Raw genomic sequence first — 18836 nt, 5'->3', positions numbered from 1 at the left:
TCTTCCCTCTCTCTCTTCTCCCCCACTTCTCTTCCCTCTCTCTCTTCTCCCCCACTTCTCTTCCCTCTCTCTCTTCTCCCCCACTTCTCTTCCCTCTCTCTCTTCTCCCCCCTTCTCTCTCTCTCTTCTCCCCCCTTCTCTCTCTCTCTTCTCCCCCCTTCTCTCTCTCTCTTCTCCCCCCCTTCTCTTCTCTCTCTCTCTTCTCCCCCCTTCTCTTCTCTCTCTCTCTTCTCCCCCTTCTCTCTCTCTCTTCTCCCCCCTTCTCTCTCTCTCTCTTCTCCCCCCTTCTCTTCTCTCTCTCTCTTCTCCCCCATTTCTCTTCTCTCTCTCTTCTCCCCCTTCTCTCTCTCTCTCTTCTCCCCCGCTTCTCTTCTCTCTCTTCTCCCCCCCCCTTCTCTTCTCTCTCTCTCTTCTCCCCCATTTCTCTTCTCTCTCTCTTCTCCCCCTTCTCTCTCTCTCTCTTCTCCCCCGCTTCTCTTCTCTCTCTTCTCCCCCGCTTCTCTTCTCTCTCTTCTCCCCCCCTTCTCTTCTCTCTCTCTCTTCTCCCCCCCTTCTCTTCTCTCTCTCTCTTCTCCCCCCTTCTCTCTCTCTCTTCTCCCCCCATTCTCTTCTCTCTCTCTCTCTTCTCCCCCCATTCTCTTCTCTCTCTCTCTCTTCTCCCCCCCTTCTCTTCTCTCTCTTCTCCCCCCCTTCTCTTCTCTCTCTCTCTTCTCCCTCCCTTCTCTCTCTCTCTTCTCCCCCCCTTCTCTCCTCTCTCTTCTCCCCCCTTCTCTCCTCCCTCTTCCCCCCCTTCTCTCCTCTCTCTCTCTCTTCTCCCCCCCTTCTCTTCTGTCTCTCTCTCTCTTCTCCCCACTTCTCTTCTCTCTCTCTCTTCTCCCCCCTTCTCTTCTCTCTCTCTCTCTTCTCCCCCCTTCTCTCTCTCTCTCTTCTCCCCCCTTCTCTCTCTCTCTCTCTCTTCTCCCCCCTTCTCTCTCTCTATTCTCCCCCCTTCTCTCTCTTCTCCCCCACTTCTCTCTCTTCTCTCGCTTTCTCTCCTTCAATTTCCCTTTCTCCTCTTCTGTCTCCATGGCTTTATGACCTCCCTCCTCCTGTCAGGTTGCTCAGCTGTTGTTGAGCAGTAACATGGTGGTGGCTCTGTTAGAGGGTAATAGTAAGGAACCTGCAGACTCAGGCTTTAACACTCCGCTGCACCTCGCCGCACGCAACGGACACAAGGACATCATCCGGTAAGAGACTTCCTATTGTTTTTCACAATCTGAACTTGTACGCAAAACTCGTATTGTGTAATAAGTGTTGTATAAATCATGCATTGATGTCAATGATGTCAAGTTTTAATGCAGATTTGTGTACACGTTTGTCAGGCTGCGATTCAGACCATAATGATTTGTGTGTACGCTGCCCATTGATAGATTGATATTTTCTTGTGGGTCTTAATCCTCTGCCTGTCATTCCTCTAATTTGTCCCATACTAAATGAAAGGCTATGATTGATCATGGTTGGTCAGTACATTTTCTGTGTGATTGAACACCTACTCTGAGGTGGACAGGGGTCTGACAGGGTTAACACAGTCACTGATCTGGAACTGGTGTGCTGGGAGACTCAACAGGACAGTAAATGGTTCCCATGGGTCTACCCTCTGCCCCTCTCTCCTTCCCTCCTCCTCTTCCTCTCCACGGTACTATGGACAAGACAAGAACCATCAGACATGGCTCTGTCTCCACACCCTCGCTCTGGAACACTGTGGTGTGTGTATGTGTTTATTCTCTCTCCCAAATGGATCTAGCCATATATTTAGTACCCCAATCTCTACTCTGACTAGCTGGTAGGCTATAAAACGGCCTGTCCAATGTCTAATCCACCAGGGGCCACAGTCCCAATCCCCTAGTACCTCTATGGAGACCTACATCGGAGTCTGTCTGGTACAGTCCAGTACCAGACACCCAGGTCACCCTGAGCCCTGCCATAAAGGGGAAGAGGAGGGAGTCTACTCTGCAGCCCTGTTCCCATGTTTCACTGACAGCTGCAGCAGTCTGTCACCAGGCTGAGAGAGCGAGAGAGATGGATATGCAGAAAGACACTGGAGAGAGACGGAGAGGGAGGCTCTCTGGTGTGAGGCTGCAGTGCTGCCAATGTGACCCAGATCTGCCAGTGAGATGTGGCTGCTGATTTATCAGTAGTAGCTGGGACCAGACTGTTAACTCTAGAACTGCTGGGCCTCGATGGACCCCGCCTTCAAGCTAATGAGCAGTCATTCTGACTGCAACATTCTAACAGTGTAATTCATACTTTTTATATATGCTGTCGCAAACATAATAATTTGGTTGTGTTTATGACGGACTTGGGTAACATTAGAATACCATTTTTATTTTATTTCAAAGAACTCCATAGCATTTTCATTAGTATATGTTACTGTACACTATACTCACATTTAAAAAAATAATAATTCAAGTGTTCAAGAAATGTTCTTAGTGGAGTTGTTACAACTATGAAAGTGTATGTGTTGGACGCGGTAACAGCTTCTTTTTCTAAGTACACAAAACATACCCCAACCACCAATATGCACGGTCAAATGATGGAAACATCAGTAACCTAAACATCATTATAAGCGTGAGGTGGCCCTGATAAATAGTGAAACTCGAGGGAAAAGCAACAGTGGCATTATAATCAATATACAGTTGAAGTCAGAAGTTTACATACACTTAGGTTGGAGTCATTAAAACCCGTTTTTCAACCACTCAACAAGTTTCTTGTTAACAAACTATAGTTTTGGCAAGTCAGTTAGGACATCTACTTTGTGCATGACACAAGTCATTTTTCCAACAATTGTTTCCAGGCAGATTATTTAACTTATAATTCACTGTATCACAATTCCAGTGGGTCAGAAGTTAACATACACTAAGTTGACTGTGCCTTTAAACAGCTTGGAAAATTCCAGAAAATGATGTCATGGCTTTAGAAGCTTTTGATAAGCTAATTGACATCATTTGAGTCAATTGTAGATGTACCTGTGGATGTATTTCAAGACCTACCTTCAAACTCCATGCCTCTTTTCTTGACATCATTGGAAAATCCAAAGAAATCAGCCAAGACCTCCACAAGTCTGGTTCATCCTTGGGACCAATTTCCAAACGCCTGAAGGTACCACGTTCATCTGCATAAACAATAGTATGCAAGTATAAACACCATGGGACCACGCAGCCGTCATACTGCTCAGGAAGAAGACGTGTTCTGTCTCCTAGAGATGAACGTACTTTGGTGCGAAAAGTGCAAATCAATCCCAGAACAACAGCAAAGGACCTTGTGAAGATGCTGGAGGAAACAGGCACAAAAGTAACTATGTCCACAGTAAAACGAGTCCTATATTGACATACCTGAAAGGCTGCTCAGCAAGGAAGAAGCCACTACTCCAAACCCCCATTAAAAAAAAGCCGTTCCAAGGTTTGCAACTGCACATTTGGAGAAATGTCCTCTGGTCTGATGAAACAAAAATAAAACTGTTTGGCCATAATGACCATCGTTATGTTTGGAGGGAAAAGGGGGTGGCTTGCAAGCCGAAGAACACCATCCCAACCATGAAGCACGGGTGTGGCAGCATCTTGTTGTGGGGGTGCTTTGCTGCAGGAGGGCCTGGTGCACTTCTCAAAATAGATGGCATCATGAGGAGCGGAAATTATGTGGATATATATTGAAGCAACATCTCAAGACATCAGTCAAGAAGTTAAAGCTTGGTCACAAATGGGTCTTCCAAATGGACAATGTCCCCAAACATACTTCCAAAGTTGTGGCAAAATGACTGAAGGACAACAGAGTCAAGGTATTGGAGTGGCCATCACAAAGCCCTGACCTCAATCCTATGGAAAATTTGTGGGCAGAACTGAAAAAGCGTGTGCGAGAAAGGAGGCCTACAAACCTGACTCAGTTACACCAGCTCTGTCAGGAATGGGCCAAAATTCACAAAACGTATTGTGGGTAGCTTGTGGAAGGCTACCCAAAACATTTGACCCAAGTTAAACAATTTAAAGGAAATGCTACCAAATACTAATTGAGTGTATGTAAACATCTTACCCACTAGGAATGTGATGAAGGAATAAAAGTTCAAATAAATCCTAACTGACCTAAGACAGGGCTTGTGAAAACCCGAGTTTAAATGTATTTGGCTAAGGTGTATGTAAACATCCGACTTCAACTGTAAGTGTTGATATGACAGCAGTCAAAAATCGTCAGTTATTGTCAGCTCGAGCGTATATTGAGTGCATCTTCAATGGCATCAGTTTGATTTAATTTAGCTGTTATCCCTGGTTCTAACAGTTGACTTGTTAAGGTTCTTCCGGTGAAGGAGAGGAGGACCAAACTGCAGCTTGGTTATTTCGATACATCTTTAATAAAGATAATAACGAACAATACTAACCGTACCGTGAAAAAACCAAACCAGCCCTATCTGGTGCAAACAGAGACAGGAACAATCACCCATGAAACACTCAAAGAATATGGCTGCCTAAATATGGTTCCCAATCAGAGACAACGATAAACACCTGCCTCTGATTGAGAACCACTCTAGGCAACCATAGACTTACCTAGACTACTTCACTAAACCACAATCCCATAACCTACAAAAAAAACCCTAGACAAAACACACCACATAAATACCCATGTCACACCCTGGCCTGACCAAAATAATAAAGAAAACACAAAATACTAAGACCAGGGTGTGACATGACTTAAATCTTCATAAATGTCACTTGCTTTAACACACTTTGACACCTTTGTTTGGTTGTAGTGCGTAATAGCCTCCGGTTTTCTCTTTGTGTTCCGTTGTCTTGTCATTCTTCAGCACTGTTGAGGAGTACAACAGCTGTGCAGGTGCCTTATTTTGTGCAGAGGTAGGGAGCTCCCGTCTCACTTTGTTCATGGTGCCAGCCAGACTTGTTTTCTTTACAAGCAAATTGTTCGCCAATGACAGTGAAGTTAAGAAATTGTCCATGGAGACATTTCTCCCCTTGCCACTGTAAGGTCTCCAACACTGACCTTCTGCACAATATAGATATTTTCCCAGATATTGAAAGCCGTTCAGCATGTTCATTACGCACGCTCTCACGGTGTAGCCTGCTCCAAGTAGCCCAGAAGAGACTGATGAGACTGCTGTGATTCAGTGGAATGATTTAGAGTACATTATCATTTAAGATTCTAATTAGAATAGATCAATACAATTGAATGGCCTGTTCTTCATTCACAATTGGTGATGACATAATTATGCATCGTTCGCTTTCCCTCCCCAATTTTCCCCATCATACTTTACTTCATTTATTGTTTCTGTTAGGTGTCAAATTAGTTTCGGTATAGTTTAGGTTCAGTTTCGAGGCAGTTATTGAGGCGATTATCAACGGACAGCGCCTTCAACTGTCGGGAGAAGGAGTGGAGCAGGCCCCGCTGTCGGGAGAAGGAGTGGAGCAGGCCCCACTGTCGGGAGAAGGAGTGGAGCAGGCCCCACTGTCGGGAGAAGGAGTGGTGCAGGCCCCACTGTCGGGAGAAGGAGTGGAGCAGGCCCCGCTGTCGGGAGAAGGAGTGGAGCAGGCCCCGCTGTCGGGAGAAGGAGTGGTGCAGGCCCCGCTGTCGGGAGAAGGAGTGGTGCAGGCCCCGCTGTCGGGAGAAGGAGTGGTGCAGGCCCCGCTGTCGGGAGAAGGAGTGGAGCAGGCCCCACTGTTGGGAGAAGGAGTGGAGCAGGCCCCACTGTTGGGAGAAGGAGTGGAGCAGGCCCCACTGTTGGGAGAAGGAGTGGAGCAGGCCCCACTGTTGGGAGAAGGAGTGGAGCAGGCCCCACTGTTGGGAGAAGGAGTGGAGCAGGCCCCACTGTCAGGAGAAGGAGTGGAGCAGGCCCCACTGTTGGGAGAAGGAGTGGAGCAGGCCCCACTGTTGGGAGAAGGAGTGGAGCAGGCCCCGCTGGGTTATTTGCGAAAAGTCAATGACTGAGCGGGGCATGACTTAAATGGCAGAGTAATAAATACCATGAATGAGCAGTGAAAATGACTGCCTTAGCAGTTCTAGTGTTAAGGAGTCCTATTTGTGGTGTGGTGGTCTGCCCTTTCTCTGACACACCTCCCTGGTCCAAACCACCTTACCAAAGAAACAGTCAAGGCTTTCATTGGTTTCAATTGATAATGAAAGAGAGAAACTGTGTATTCAAACATGGCACAAGGATTTCTGGGATCCAGTGGCCATATGACTCCATAACAATGCCCTGTGGTCCAATCACACGGTTATGTCACCACAATACATGCTGTAACCGGTCCCATGGTTCCACCACTTTGGCCCCACATAGACATCCATGTAGTAGAGATATTAAAGGGGGGATATGAACAGTGGGTTATTGAGTCAGTGCGGCCCCAAAGGAGGAGAGGAGAACAGGATAGGGCTCTCTCTTTCAGCATCCAGCCAAAGCAGAGGGATAGAGAGACTTTGATGAGCCTGCCCCCCTTTGTGTTTCTAAGGAGAAATGAAACGAGCACACTGCCCCGGGGCTTAGAAGCCACAGGGCAGAGAGAGGGGGGAGATGGGAAGAGATAGTGAGAGATGCTGAAGCACAGTATCTGTAATAGGATGAGAATAATGAAGTTCAAGTAAGGGAGAGGTATTCTTCCTCTCCCTGTCTCTATACAGTGGGGCAAAAAAAGTATTTAGTCAGCCACCAATTGTGCAAGTTCTCCCACTTAAAAAGATGAGAGAGGCAATTCAGGTAAGGTAATTTTCATCATAGGTACACTTCAACTATGCCAGACAAAATGAGGGAAAAAAATCCAGAAAATCACATTGTAGGATTTTTTATGAATTTATTTGCAAATTATGGTGGAAAATAAGTATTTGGTCACCTACAAACAAGCAAGATTTCTGGCTCTCACAGACCTGTAACTTCTTCTTTAAGAGGCTCCTTTGTCCTCCACTCGTTACCTGTATTAATGGCATCTGTTTGAACTTGTTATCAGTATAAAAGACACCTGTCCACAACCTCAAACAGTCACACTCCAAACTCCACTATGGACAAGACCAAAGAGCTGACAAAGGACACCAGAAACAAAATTGTAGACCTGTACCAGGCTGGGAAGACTGAATCTGCAATAGGTAAGCAGCTTGGTTTGAAGAAATCAACTGTGGGAGCAATTATTAGGAAATGGAAGATATACAAGACCACTGATAATTTCCCTCGATCTGGGGCTCCACGCAAGATCTCACCCCGTGGGGTCAAAATGATCACAAGAACGGTGAGCAAAAATCCCAGAACCTAGTGAATGACCTGCAGAGAGCTGGGACCAAAGTAACAAAGCCTACCATCAGTAACACACTACGCCGCCAGGGACTCAAATCGTGCAGTGCCAGACGTGTCCAGGCCCGTCTGAAGTTTGCTAGAGAGCATTTGGATGATCTAGAAGAAGATTGGGAGAATGTCAAATGGTCAGATGAAGCCAAAATATTACTTTTTGGTAAAAACTCAACTCGTCGTGTTTGGAGGACAAAGAATGCTGAGTTGCATCCAAAGAACACCATACCTACTGTGAAGCATGGGGGTGGAAACATCATGCTTTGAGGCTGTTTTTCTGCAAAGGGACCAGGACAACTGATCCGTGTAAAGGAAAGAATGAATGGGGCCATGTATCGTGAGATTTTGAGTGAAAACCTCCTTCCATCAGCAAGGGCATTGAAGATGAAACGTGGCTGGGCCTTTCAGCATGACAATGATCCCAAACACACCGCCCGGGCAATGAAGGAGTGGCTTCGTAAGAAGCATTTCAAGGTCCTGGAGTGGCCTAGCCAGTCTCCAGATCTCAACCCCATAGAAAATCTTTGGAGGGAGTTGAAAGTCCGTGTTGCCCAGCAACAGCCCCAAAACATCACTGCTCTAGAGGAGATCTGCATGGAGGAACGGGTCAAAATACCAGCAACAGTGTGTGAAAACCTTGTGAAGACTTAAAGAAAACGTTTGACCTCTGTCATTGCCAACAAAGGGTATATAACAAAGTATTGAGATAAACTTTTGTTATTGACCAAATACTTATTTTCCACCATAATTTGCAAATAAATTCATTAAAAATCCAGGGCTCAGTCTTCTGAGTCATCGCTCTGTGCTTGGCAACTGAGCCCCAAAAAATCCTCTCTCTCTCTCTCTGTCTCCCTCTCTCGCTCTAAGTGACTTCTTGTTAGATGCGTGCCTTATTTACTAAAGTGAGTGGTGAGGCAAACTGATGATGCAAATCACTGTCACTGTCTGAATCAGTCTTGTATTGTTATTTTGGGTTACCACTTATAGATAAGTGGTGTGATTGTGACAGAGGTCATTGTGAGATGTTGTGGTATGGTTCTGGTTTGGCTGATGAGCAGGAATGCCATGGAAAGACAGGGGTTATGGGTTTGCGGTAGTTAGTTACCAAACCGTTTTGCATATGGGCGTGTGTGGATGCCCACTTCCTCTTGCCTAGTGTGTGTTTGTGTGTGTGTGTGTGTGTGTGTGAACTTTCCATGCTGTACATTCCCAGGAGAGCTCTGAAATTCCCACTAATATTCCTAAAGTTGAACTTATCTACTGTTGTGTTTATTTTAACGTTTATTTAACTAGGCAAGTCAGTTAAGAACAAATTCTTGTTTTCAATGACGGCCTAGGAACAGTGGGTAAACTGCCTTGTTCACTACCAGGATATTTGAGTGTGTGTGTCTGTGCAGCTGGAATCGAGTGTGAATTCTCCAAATTTCCCCCTGGCACCTAAGTGAGTTCATGTGAAGTGGGATGTTGAGCAGACTAGCTACGGTGGATCACGGTAACACTGCCATTGACATAATATACTGTCCTGGCATCTGGTCCTGCTGGCTCCATCCATGGCTCTGCCTCGCAGAAACCTTTACAATTCACCCTGGAGTTAACAGCCTTTGTAAACTTGAATCTGTACTAAAGTAGTACTGTGTTGTTCCTCTCTGGTTCAGGTTGCTGCTGAAAGCGGGCATCGACATCAACAGGACCACTAAGGCTGGCACTGCCCTGCACGAGGCTGCCCTCTACGGCAAGACTGAGGTGGTCAGACAGCTGCTAGAGGTAAGACACCTGGAGGGACATCAACCTCACTTAGTCTTTAACTAGTCTGATTCAATCACTATTCTTCCACATTCAACTAACAGTTGGTAACATGTTGTCCATTGTAAGTGAAGTGTTTTATTGAATAGGCTGTACAATACATTGCCGTTGACTGCATTAGACTTGAGAACATTGATGTTGAATGTGCTGCTGTGTTTCAGTGCACATCTGATTGACAATAACGTTGTGTGTGGTTTTGACAGGCTGGTATAGACGTGAACATCCGTAACACGTACAACCAGACAGCCCTGGACATCGTGAACCAGTTCACCACCTCCCACGCCAGCAAGGACATCAAGCAGCTCCTACGAGGTGAACAGAGCACCAGTCATCACTGGAATACACTGGGACAGGAGATGGTTGTTAACACATGAAGACATTATTCCATGAAGTATCATTCTTTGGCAGTCTTTATCTCTCATTCTGTTTTCCGCCTGCTTTATTGTCCTTGAACCAGGGCTCTACAGTGCGACCATTTTACTCACAAACTGAAAAAGTCAAGTATGAGTTTTGATTTATAGCGTATACATTGCTGCTGTAGTTATATTCTAAGTATGTTGGCTGTTTTAGCAGTGTGTAGCCATAGAGTCTACTTGAGTGACTTTGTCCTTGTGTTTCTTGGCTATGGAAATCATTTTGTTCCCATGCTAGGTTGTTTTTCATGTTAGCTTGTTTGAGCTCGCTCAACTCAACTGCTAGTGAAGAGACACGGGAGAATCTCATCTCTCCCAGACAGACATGCCAGTTTCACTGTTACCCTTAAAGGGGCAGCTGAAAATGTTTGTCTCCCCTAAGTGGCTAAAATATTTGACAGGACATTGTACTTGCTTGAGCATGGAACACCACAAAAACATTTTATTATTTCGCTTTTAGTCATTTCTTATCATAAAAACGCTATTTCTCAAATACTTTTATTGTGTTCCTAAATGTATTTGTGTGTTAAAATCAATTTCGCTGCAAAAATGGAAAAAATGTCAGCATAGATTCCTGCTAGCGGATTTCTTTCTTTGTGCTTTAGTGTAGTGAAGCGACTCTTGCATTCTCTTGCAGTTTGAGTTCTGCAGGACAGAGTGTTCAGAGGGGTGTGTGTGTGTGTGTGTTGGGAGAGGAGACCTACTGAGACAGAGCCAGTGCAGACGTTCCTATAGCGAGAGAGGCCCAGAGGAGAGACTGAGGGATATGAAATGCTCAAAGCTGTAATTCACCAAGCAGCTGTGTTTAACCTCATGGAGTACAGGTTACATAACCCTATCAGCTCACACACACACACACGCACGCACACAACCAAAAGACTACGTGTGTGTGTGTGGATGCGTGTGTGTGTGCGACCTATGCGTTTGTTTGCTTGTGTGTGATTGTTGCGTGCCACCCCTGTGTACGTGCGCATGCATGAGACTGTGTTTTGGACCTCTGCTGTTTGTGCTATCTCCTCTGTAATCCAGCAGGCCTGGGTCTTTTGATCTGGTTCTCGCAGAATGGGAACTCAGGCCATAATGAGCACTTGTTTTCCTCAGTCAGCAGACTGCTGCTTCAAACATGGAGGTTGTGGAGAAAGACTTCCTGTTATGATCAAGTTCTCTCTGTGTTTAAAGCAGAGTGAATAGAACACAATCAGCCACCACACCTCCTCGTCATGGATTAATTATTGATGTGTACCAACCAGTCAGAAGCTGAATACAGCACTGACTGACTCTGCTCTTTGATGTCACTGCATTCCATACCAGTGCCGGATGTGACTAATTAAAAAGGCATTGGGATTGTAGCGGCGTCTGGGTATATCCTCTTAAGGTGATTTGAAAGTGGTGTACATGTCAGTATGTATCAATCATTGGGCTGTATTGTCTTCCTGCCTTCGTTCATACCAATTCCCTGAACTAACTTTGTGTGTGTCTCTCTTTCTCCTCTCTCTCTCTTTCTCTCTGTCCCACTCTCTCTCTTTCTCTCCTCTCTCTGTCCCCCTCTTTCTCTCCTCTCTCTTTCCACCTCTCTCTTTCCCCCTCTCTCTTTCTCCCCTCTCTGCCCCCCCCCTCTCTCTGTCCCCCTCTCTCTCTTTCTCTCCTTTCTCTGTCCCCCTCTCTCTCTTTCTCTCCTCTCTCTGTCCCCCTCTTTCTCTCCTCTCTCTTTCCCCCCTCTCTTTCCCCTCTCTCTCTATCTCTCTCTACATATCTCTTTCTCCCCTCTCTGCCCCCCCCCCCTGTCTCTCTACATATCTCTTTCTCCCCTCTCTGTCTTTCTCACACACAGATGCAACAGGTGTCCTGCAGGTGAGAGCTCTGAAAGACTACTGGAACATCCACGACCCCACTGCTCTCAACATCCGGGCCGGGGATGTCATAATGGTAGGCAGCAGGAACACACACACACACAACCCTCTCTATTTGCTGTCTATAACTCCTCAGATGTGCCTCAGCTGGCATTGCAGTGTTGTTCCCACACTCACTGTGCCCAACCGTGCCCCCATGTTGTCTGTTAGGACAGGTGTGTTTTCCCTGTGAACTGTCAGGCTCATCCTCTCTAACAGGTGTTTTGGTAGCAAGCAGGCAGACAGGCTGGCAGTGTTTATGTGCGGGTGGCTTCATGAGTATTCAGTAGACACAGTATGTAGATATGTGTGATTTTCAGCTGTTCCATGTAGTTGAAGTACTCCACCGCTAGCACACCTGATTCAACATGTCAACTAATCATCAAGCCCTTGAATAGGTGACTCTGGTAAACTAGTTCAGGGCTACAACTAAATTGTGAAAAGTCTGCTGGTCCCAGAGGATAGGTTTGGAAACCACTGGACTGTAGGACGGTTTGGAAACCACTGGACTGTAGGACGGTTTGGAAACCACTGGACTGTAGGACGGTTTGGAAACCACTGGACTGTAGGACGGTTTGGAAACCACTGGACTGTAGGACGGTTTAGAAACCACTGGACTGTAGGACAGTTTGGAAACCACTGGACTGTAGGACGGTTTGGAAACCACTGGACTATAGGACAGTTTGGAAACCACTGGACTATAGGACAGTTTGGAAACCACTGGACTGTAGGACGGTTTAGAAACCACTGGACTGTAGGACGGTTTGGAAACCACTGGACTGTAGGACGGTTTGGAAACCACTGGACTGTAGGACGGTTTGGAAACCACTGGACTGTAGGACGGTTTGGAAACCACTGGACTGTAGGACGGTTTGGAAACCACTGGACTGTAGGTACGGTTTGGAAACCACTGGACTGTAGGACGGTTTGGAAACCACTGGACTGTAGGACGGTTTGGAAACCACTGGACTGTAGGACGGTTTGGAAACCACTGGACTGTAGGACGGTTTAGAAACCACTGGACTGTAGGACGGTTTAGAAACCACTGGACTGTAGGACGGTTTGGAAACCACTGGACTGTAGGACGGTTTGGAAACCACTGGACTGTAGGACGGTTTGGAAACCACTGGACTGTAGGACGGTTTGGAAACCACTGGACTGTAGGACGGTTTGGAAACCACTGGACTGTAGGACAGTTTGGAAACCACTGGACTGTAGGACGGTTTGGAAACCACTGGACTGTAGGACGGTTTGGAAACCACTGGACTGTAGGACGGTTTGGAAACCACTGGACTGTAGGACGGTTTGGAAACCACTGGACTGTAGGACGGTTTGGAAACCACTGGACTGTAGGACGGTTTGGAAACCACTGGACTGTAGGACGGTTTGGAAACCACTGGACTGTAGGACGGTTTGGAAACCACTGGACTGTAGGACGGTTTGGAAACCACTGGACTGTAGGACGGTTTGGAAACCACTGGTCTGTAGGACGGTTTGGAAACCACTGGACTGTAGGACGGTTTGGAAACCACTGGACTGTAGGACGGTTTGGAAACCACTGGACTGTAGGACGGTTTGGAAACCACTGGACTGTAGGACGGTTTGGAAACCACTGGACTGTAGGACGGTTTGGAAACCACTGGACTGTAGGACGGTTTGGAAACCACTGGACTGTAGGACGGTTTGGAAACCACTGGACTGTAGGACGGTTTGGAAACCACTGGACTGTAGGTACGGTTTGGAAACCACTGGACTGTAGGACGGTTTGGAAACCACTGGACTATAGGACAGTTTGGAAACCACTGGACTGTAGGACGGTTTGGAAACCACTGGACTATAGGACAGTTTGGAAACCACTGGACTATAGGACAGTTTGGAAACCACTGGACTATAGGACAGTTTGGAAACCACTGGACTATAGAACAGTTTGGAAACCACTGGACTATAGGACAGTTTGGAAACCACTGGACTATAGGACAGTTTGGAAACCACTGGACTATAGGACAGTTTGGAAACCACTGGACTATAGGACAGTTTGGAAACCACTGGACTGTAGGACGGTTTGGAAACCACTGGACTGTAGGACGGTTTGGAAACCACTGGACTGTAGGACGGTTTGGAAACCACTGGACTGTAGGACGGTTTGGAAACCACTGGACTGTAGGACGGTTTGGAAACCACTGGACTGTAGGACAGTTTGGAAACCACTGGACTGTAGGACGGTTTGGAAACCACTGGACTGTAGGACAGTTTGGAAACCACTGGACTGTAGGACAGTTTGGAAACCACTGGACTATAGGACAGTTTGGAAACCACTGGACTGTAGGACAGTTTGGAAACCACTGGACTGTAGGACGGTTTGGAAACCACTGGACTGTAGGACGGTTTGGAAACCACTAGACTGTAGGACGGTTTGGAAACCACTGGACTATAGGACGGTTTGGAAACCACTGGACTGTAGGACGGTTTGGAAACCACTGGACTGTAGGACGGTTTGGAAACCACTGGACTGTAGGACAGTTTGGAAACCACTGGACTGTAGGACGGTTTGGAAACCACTGGACTGTAGGACGGTTTGGAAACCACTGGACTGTAGGACGGTTTGGAAACCACTGGACTGTAGGACGGTTTGGAAACCACTGGACTGTAGGACGGTTTGGAAACCACTGGACTGTAGGACAGTTTGGAAACCACTGGACTGTAGGTACGGTTTGGAAACCACTGGACTGTAGGTACGGTTTGGAAACCACTGGACTGTAGGACGGTTTGGAAACCACTGGACTGTAGGACGGTTTGGAAACCACTGGACTGTAGGACGGTTTGGAAACCACTAGACTGTAGGACGGTAAACAAGTCCATGAATGGGTCCATTGATCACACTACTTGATGTGATCAACTTACTATCAGTCATAAAGCACATATAGTCACTAGTGAAAGTCTACACACCCCTTGCACAGTCTTCACATTTTACTGCCTTAAAATGTTGTCTCAAAGGGGAATACATTTGATTTTGTTCCTACTGATCAACACAAACTACTCCACATTCCCAAAGTTAAATAAGAATTATTCAATTAAAAAATGTAAAAATCTAACTTAAAAGATGTCTTGATTGTGTGTCTTTACGCCCCAGAGTTAATTGTAAGGCAGCAAAATGTGTAGACTGTGACAGGATGTAGAGACCATCACTAGGCACTGTACTGAACCTGATGTACATGTCATCTATCAGTTCACTGTACTGAACCTGATGTACATGTCATCTATCAGTTCACTGTACTGAACCTGACCAACATGTCATCTATCAGTTCACTGTACTGAACCTGATGTACATGTCATCTATCAGTTCACTGTACTGAACCTGACCTACATGTCATCTATCAGTTCACTGTACTGAACCTGATGTACATGTCATCTATCAGTTCACTGTACTGAACCTGACCTACATGTCATCTATCAGTTCACTGTACTGAACCTGATGTACATGTCATCTATCAGTTCACTGTAACCTGACCTACATGTCATCTATCAGTTCACTGTACTGAACCTGATGTACATGTCATCTATCAGTTCACTGTACTGAACCTGACCTACATGTCATCTATCAGTTCACTGTACTGAACCTGATGTACATGTCATCTATCAGTTCACTGTACTGAACCTGACCTACATGTCATCTATCAGTTCACTGTACTGAACCTGATGTACATGTCATCTATCAGTTCACTGTACTGAACCTGATCTACATGTCATCTATCAGTTCACTGTACTGAACCTGACCTACATGTCATCTATCAGTTCACTGTACTGAACCTGATTTACATGTCATCTATCAGTTCACTGTACTGAACCTGACCTACATGTCATCTATCAGTTCACTCTACTGAACCTGATGTACATGTCATCTATCAGTTCACTGTACTGAACCTGATGTACATGTCATCTATCAGTTCACTGTACTGAACCTGACCTACATGTCATCTATCAGTTCACTGTACTGAACCTGATGTATATGTCATCTATCAGTTCACTGTACTGAACCTGACCTACATGTCATCTATCAGTTCAAGTTCACTGTACTGAACCTGACCTACATGTCATCTATCAGTTCACTGTACTGAACCTGATCTACATGTCATCTATCAGTTCACTGTACTGAACCTGACCTACATGTCATCTATCAGTTCACTGTACTGAACCTGACGTACATGTCATCTATCAGTTCACTGTACTGAACCTGACCTACATGTCATCTATCAGTTCAAGTTCACTGTACTGAACCTGATGTACATGTCATCTATCAGTTCACTGTACTGAACCTGATGTACATGTCATCTATCAGTTCACTGTACTGAACCTGACCTACATGTCATCTATCAGTTCACTGTACTGAACCTGATGTACATGTCATCTATCAGTTCACTGTAACCTGACCTACATGTCATCTATCAGTTCACTGTACTGAACCTGATGTACATGTCATCTATCAGTTCACTGTACTGAACCTGACGTACATGTCATCTATCAGTTCAAGGTCCAGTAGATCCTTAGGGGTATAGTGCACAACAGGTGAACTTCACTATCCAAATTCCTGAGGGGGAACTAGTTTATAGGGAGAGAGTATATATCTGAAGGATGGCTCTCTTTGAGCCCAGAGAGAGAGACTGGTAGGGACAGGCCCTGGTATTCATCCATCACTCCCACTCAGAAATGACTCTACTACTACTACTGTTTCACACACACACACACACAGACACACACACACACACACACATCGTCTCATGAACCCTGGCCTGTTTTTCTTCTTGGGGGTGTGTCAGCCTATTCTGCTGCTGTGGGGGTTGCTTCAATACCAGAGAGAAACAATTCATAAACCTTGCCCTCAGGCCATCCACCTCTCCCTTCAACTAGCCTTTCCACACCTCACACACACACACATGTACATGTTAGATATTGGGCAAAAGGTTAGCTGACTTCTTAGTGGAGACTGGTGCCGAACCAAATCGCAAAAAGTGGTGAGGCAGAGCAAGGCGGGTGAAGAGGATTGGACAGGCTGATAGCGATGTTGTGTTTCCGTAAGTGGATGAATTGGTCTAATTTAGCATGTAGGGTAAAGCCTCAAATCTTAGCTACATCTTCCATTTCAAATCCGCTCGGGAAAAAAGTGAATAATTACAAAGAAATAAGTCATTTTGTGTGACTACATCACCAGCGATAAAAAGCAAAAATAAAGACGTTCTAATTGAGCGAGGCGTCGGAGCCTGCAGGGTTTTTATCATTGAAAACAATGCATTGTACTTGTGCCTTTAGCTAGTTTAGGCCTTTAGAAAAATATGTTTTGCCAACTTGGACGGGTCAATTAATTTAAACGTATTTTTCTTTAGCTGCCAACCTGCCCATTCAGTACATGCTATTTCCCCCTCTACCCACATCTTCTACCAGACTCACAACCCAACACCCCTCTTCTCCCCCAAACCTTCAGCCCCCTAACCCTGTCCCTTGGCTTGTATCCTCTGACTAAGGCTGCTAAATTAGGGAGCAGAGACAATGGCCTGGGTTTTAGCAGCTCACGTGGACAAATGGAACATGATCAGAAACATATGACTACTGTCATCATCTGTTCATGTGCTTGACCTTTTGGTTCTCTCCCTCGGTTTGTTATTGTACTACAGTTGATCTCAGGGCTGTGGCGCTGCTTTTGTACCACCCTCCCAACTTATGTAAAACATCTTTGACATTATGAAAACAAACCATACAGAGACATAGATACACAGATGAAGTTGTTAACACGTAGAATGTGTTTCAAGTTGGAACATGTACTTTCTGTCATTGTCCCAGAACTGCACACTTCAGGTCAGGTACACTCCTACACACACGTACATAAACAGTGGAAATAACACCACGATGTTATAGAATCTCACAGATTCTGATTGGTTTAGATCTGTCTTAATGTTTGTTTTGATTGGCTGCCTGGCAGGTCCTAGAGCAGCACATGGACGGGCGCTGGAAGGGGCACATCCACGACAGCCAGAGGGGCACCGACCGGGTTGGCTACTTCCCCCCGAACATTGTGGAGGTCATCAGCAGACGCTCAGGTCAGTCACACACACACACACACACACCCTGTAAGTTCAGTGCAATCATTAGCCATTCCCCACTCCCATCGGAAAGCAATGGGCAAAGAGAGAGAGCCCTCTGACCTTTGCCTCTTTCATTGCGTAACCGTGGCACCCGCAGCAAACGGAGGATTCGTAGGTTGTTGAGTCAGCTGCCGGCATGTCGGAACATCAACACATACACAGACACACACACACACTCACTCACTCACTCACACACTCACTAACTCACTCATCTCCCAGACATGTCAGCACACTCACAATGCAGGATTAAGTCAGAAATGGAAAGGGAAATGGCTTGGAACTGCAGGAGTCATCTGCTATTTTACATTTTGTAAAAACTCCCACCCTTACCCAAGCAGTCTACCTCTAATACCGGTTAGATTAACAGAAGGTGTCAGTTACCTACCTAACACCACAGAAGAAGATAATCCGCCCCACACCACCTCTTTGATGTGCAGGTTGGCGTGGTGACACTCACAGAGCCGCTTTGACAGAACAGGGAGCAGCTCAGCTCAAGTGAAAAATGACAGGTTTCTGTCTTCTCTGCAAATCTGTCACCACAACAAAAGATCAGGGGAACGGGAGACCCATCTTAAATTGTCCCTCTGCACCTACTGTACCTTCAGAAAGTACTCACACCCCGTTACTTTTTCCACATTTTATTGTTACAGCCTGAATTTAAAAAAAATATTACATTGAAATGTTGTGTCACTGATCTACACACAATACCCCATAATGTCAAAGTGGAATTAAGTCTTTACAAATGAATAGAAAATGAAAAGTTGAAATGTATTCAACCCCTTTTGTTATGGCAAGCCTGAATACGTACAGATGTAAACTATGCTTAACAAGTCACAAATAAGTTGCATGGACTCACTCTGTGTTCGAAAATAGTGTTAACATGATTTTTATTATCTGTAAGGTCCCTCAGTCAAGTAGTGAATATCAAGCACAGATACAACCACAAAGACCAGGGAGGTTTTCCTGTGCCTCGCAAAGAAGAGAACCTATTGGTAGTTGGGTGTTAAAAATAAAAGCAGACATTGAGTGACCTAGTTACAGTTGTGACTTAAATTGTCTTGACAATCTAAGGTATGACAATGGCTGTCTAGCAATGATCAACAACCAACTTGACAGAGCATGAAGAAGTTTATATTTATATTGCAGATATTGTACAATCCAGGTGTGCAAAGCTCTTAGAGACTTCCCCAGAAAGACTCACAGCTGTAATCACTGCCAAACATGTATTGACTCAGGGGTGTGAATATTTATGTAAATGATATATTTCTGTATGCCGTTATGTGGTATT

At 45.6% G+C, this 18836-nt stretch overlaps 1 protein-coding gene across 12 annotated transcripts in view; it reads left to right on the top strand.

Moving 5' to 3' along the window:
- The window catches only part of LOC110538980 (caskin-2), an 87536-nt gene that overhangs the window by 60782 nt on the left and 7918 nt on the right, over positions 1–18836 (top strand). For 6 of the 12 annotated variants that reach the window (XM_090193716.1, XM_090193715.1, XM_090193714.1 and 3 more), the window contains exons 7-11: positions 1096–1226; positions 8965–9073; positions 9316–9424; positions 11366–11451; positions 17386–17503. In XM_090193716.1, coding sequence (XP_090049842.1) covers positions 1096–1226; positions 8965–9073; positions 9316–9424; positions 11366–11451; positions 17386–17503 — 553 coding nt within the window. Of the gene's footprint in view, positions 1–1095; positions 1227–8964; positions 9074–9315; positions 9425–11356; positions 11452–17385; positions 17504–18836 lie in introns of all 12 variants that reach the window. The other 6 variants (XM_036938621.2, XM_036938619.2, XM_036938618.2 and 3 more) reach the window with 1 other exon arrangement.

The sequence above is a fragment of the Oncorhynchus mykiss genome, chromosome 12, assembly GCF_057628025.1.
Source record: "Oncorhynchus mykiss isolate SJ-2025 chromosome 12, ASM5762802v1, whole genome shotgun sequence".
Taxonomy (NCBI): Eukaryota; Metazoa; Chordata; class Actinopteri; order Salmoniformes; family Salmonidae; genus Oncorhynchus; species Oncorhynchus mykiss.
The sequence above is the reverse complement of the archived record's forward strand: the minus strand, read 5'-3'. Positions and strand labels throughout refer to the sequence as shown.